Source organism: Procambarus clarkii, chromosome 90 (assembly GCF_040958095.1).
Source record: "Procambarus clarkii isolate CNS0578487 chromosome 90, FALCON_Pclarkii_2.0, whole genome shotgun sequence".
NCBI lineage: Eukaryota > Metazoa > Arthropoda > Malacostraca > Decapoda > Cambaridae > Procambarus > Procambarus clarkii.
The window spans coordinates 13841019-13844997 of NC_091239.1; the positions used below are offsets into that span (position 1 = coordinate 13841019).

The window sequence follows — 3979 nt, forward strand, 5'->3', positions numbered from 1 at the left end:
CAGACCTGGCAACATATAACAAACCTCTCTTAATTAAGTAGTGTTTGCAGGTCAAATATAACTTAAAACTTAACCTTTGTGACCAAAAATGGGCATCCGATGGCTTTGCAACAACAAAGTCAATCATATATAGTTTTAAAAAAATATGTAACTTATCATTCGGCCTCTGAAGGTCGAATGGGGATAGGGCAATGCCCTCAAAAATCTTTCTATAATACTATTTTTTTGTACACTTTTTGAAAGACTGTTGGCGCGGTGTCTTCCTTATGCAAGGATTAATGCATTTTTCTTATATATATACAGAGTCCAAAAAGCAATATTTGCTAAGAATCATTTATCACAGTGGAAAAGATGTACAAGTCAAATTATGTACAAACGATCACAAACTCTTTTTTTATATCACAATATACAGAGGAGAGGTGAGTGTGTGGGGGCTGCCTCCACCGTCGCTTCTCTCACGTCTTGTACTTAAAGCTCTACAAGGCACTCCGTACACATGGCTGTCTCCACTTTGGCACGTCGAATCCACACGCATGGCGCTGCTCCGCTCCGGGGGCGTGGCGATGTGCGCACTCCCGCCCACAGCGCCCGCGAGGGGGGCGCAGTGAGGGCGCACTCACTCCTGCTGCCTCAATTGAGATTTGAAGACTCAAAACTCCAGTCAAAATGCCACTGGATTGGAGGAGAATTCCTCCTGCTGTAGTGATCACCAGGGTCTCCAGGACGACTTGCCGTCGTATGGATGGTCCGGCTGGTCGCGGGGCGCCGGCCGACGCATGGAGAGGTCCTGCGGCATGTTCATATCGCGGATGGGCGTGGGCGCCACTAGCTTGGGTTTCATGCTTAGATCCATCAGCGGGGGCGGCGACATGGGCGGCGAGGCGGAAGGAATCATCACCGGGCGGACGGGTGTAGGGCGGGGCGCGGTCACCACCCCAGGAGGCGCTGAAGGTGATCCCGTGGGCGGCGCGGGCGTGGTGTTAGGGGTGGAGGAGGGCACTCCGGACATGGCTGAAGCACAGGATGTTAGATGCGTGATGAGGCGGGAGGACACTGAAGGCTCCAGCGACGGGGAGGCGATAAGGAAGGACTGCACCTGCTGGGCGGCGGCCACGAAGCCCTGCTGGAACTTGAGGGCGTCGTGACGCGGGTCGTGGCCGCCGGGGGGCAGCGTCAAGCAGCGCCTCTGGTTAAGGCGTCGAACGTGACGGACCGTCAGCTCCAAAATATCGGCCTTCTCCAGCCGCGTGACGGTCTCGCCCTCCGCCTGCAGCGCCGCCACCAGGAGGTCTCGTAGCTCGTCCAAGCAGCGATTTATGCGGGCTCGTCTCTTCCTCTCCAACATGGGCTTCATGACCCGTTTGTACTGGTCAGTCCGAGACACCGGCTCAACATGCACCGAAGAAACCATTTTGCTCGTCACTTATGTCCACAGGAATATTGTTTCACAGGCAGACCGAGGTACTGAGAGAGAGAGGCTGGCCACGAAGGTCCTCCACCGGCCAAGGCAGCGTAAGTTCTGATGTTGACACAGGATCGGGTCCTATATATAGCGTGTCAAGATGTTTCCTCAGATTGCCAAGTCTCATTTAAAACTTACTACCTCCGCTCCAAATCACAACAAACACAAAAACTTCATATAACCACATAATCTTACCTTGATAATAAGACAATCTGTATTAATTGTAGCTTAAAACACCTGACTTGTGATAGGTTAAACGTATAATATATGAAGTTTGGCGCGTGGCAGCGGCGCGTCCGGGCCGCCTCGTGGGAACCTTGCGCTGTGCGCCGTCCCAGCCGGTAGCGGGTGCCCAACTTCCACGCCTTCATCTTCTCACGCCCATAACCACCCCGCCCGCTACACCATTGACAACACCCACCTTACATTAACAAATATCAACCTCACTAGCAACATATCTGTAGAAATCTCCGCCTGGCGAAGCATTAAAACCAGAATATATGGGGTTGATATCGGGGTAGTGGGTCTCCCGCCCCGCACCGCCCCGGGGCCATGGCCGCGGGCGCTGCTGCATCACCTCAAGTCATTCATTAATGCTTTATTTATCCTCCTACTTCCTTTATATGGATAACCTGTATTGCCACCATCCATCCAATATAGTGAAAAACCTTCCAGTACCCACACACACATCCACCATCTCCATTTTTGGCGACAAAATGCGTAAATAAAACGAACGCGAAAAAGTGGTAATTTTAGCCATGAGGTGCATCTGAACGCGGCCACACCTGTTGCCTTAGCGGACTGTGGGAGATGAAAGATGGCCGCCCTTAGACGCCCCGAGTCATGTGGTAATATTACTACTACTACTACTACTAGTAGTAGTAGCATGCAGTGGTAATAACCATCATGAATGACGAAGGTGCTTGAATGAATAGTTTACTATTCAAGTGGAATAGTATTCGGTATCAACCAGGTATCAACCAGTATTGATGCTATTTTGTGGCATTTGCGTATCGTATTGTTTCGCAATTACGGGCTACGCATTGAAACATGACCCAATACAAGATATCTTCTCATATATGTTTTACTTTCGTAATACAAATATAATCATTATAATATCTATGATTACTCTTTAGATAACTATAGTTATACTCTATAGATAACTATACATTACTGTAGATTACTCTTTAGATTACTATAGATAATATCTATATCCTATCTACTATAATATCTATATCTATATCTACTATAATAATATCTATGATTACAACAATAATATTTCACTTTCTATATAAACATATACACACATATTAATATTCACTTTATTCATTCAAGAAGTTCAGACCAAACTCAAAGCGGAAAGTCTGTAGCCTAAAAACATCTGAAATTAATCTTTGCCATAGAACTTAATTAAGGCTTTTAGCTCCGGACAAGATTACTGACCAACCGGGAGCGGGTAGGCCTACACGCCACCTGATATTTGAAGTCATTAGTGCTGAAAATTGGCGCCGTTTGGGGATCTTGTGAGGTGGAGTGAGACCAACTTGTGAGATAACAAGAGTCTTCATCTCATACCTGACTGGTTCGGCTGAGGTTTACCACCTCCACAATCACCACAATCTCTGCCTACCGGTCACACAGGTACCGGGGGAGGTGTGTGTCCCACCACAGGTACCAACGAGGTACCGGTGTGCCGTGTACACCTGCCGGGAGGCCACACATGCTAATGAGTAGCCCACACCTGTAGATGAAAGGCCAGCTCCCAGGTGAAACTTGCGCATTCGGAACCTTACCTTGAGGTTACCTTGAGGTGCTTCCGGGGCTTAGCGTCCCCGCGGCCCGGTCGTCGACCAGGCCTCCTGGTTGCCGGACTGATCAACCAGGCTGTTGGAACACCGCGGATTGTGACATTCAACTCGTACTGAACAATGTAATATTGACCTCTGATGACCTCGAGGTCATAGTGATTAAACAGGCAACTGGGAGTAATGCTTCGGTTCTAGGGAGCCGGTCGGCCGAGCAGACAGCACGCTGGACTTGTGATCCTGTGGTCCCGGGTTCGATCCCAGGCGCCGGCGAGAAACTATGGACAGAGTTTCTTTCACCCTATGCCCCTGTTACCTAGCAGTAAAATAGGTACCTGGGTGTTAGTCAGCTGTCACGGGCTGCTTCCTGGGGGTGGAGGCCTGGTCGAGGACCGGGCCGCGGGGACACTAAAAGCCCCGAAATCATCTCAAGGTAATCTCAAGATAAAGATAATCTATATCCCAGCGTGAGATCTTAAAATCCTCGGGCAGGGCTCGCCAAGCATTTACGCAAGCAATTACGAAACCTGTACATCTTTCAACAATCATGGTGGCCTTGTTTACATTTATTAAACCCTTTATGAACCCCGAAACACTACGAGGTTGTTTATAACAATAATAACCATGAGTTGTGAAGCTTCCAACCCGTAAACTGTTTAAAAAGTGTAAACAAAGCCGCCCATGATAGCTGAAAGATGTACAGGTCTCTAAA

General features: G+C 48.7%; 1 protein-coding gene across 1 annotated transcript in view; it reads right to left on the reverse strand.

Moving 5' to 3' along the window:
* LOC123746553 (enhancer of split mbeta protein-like) overlaps window positions 1–1530 on the reverse strand; it is a 1611-nt gene extending 81 nt beyond the window's left edge. The window contains exon 1 of the mRNA XM_045728133.2: window positions 1–1530. This exon is cut by the window's left edge and continues 81 nt beyond it. Coding sequence (XP_045584089.1) covers window positions 707–1411 — 705 coding nt within the window. The 5' untranslated portion in view covers window positions 1412–1530 and the 3' untranslated portion in view covers window positions 1–706.
* Window positions 1531–3979: the final 2449 nt, after the last annotated feature.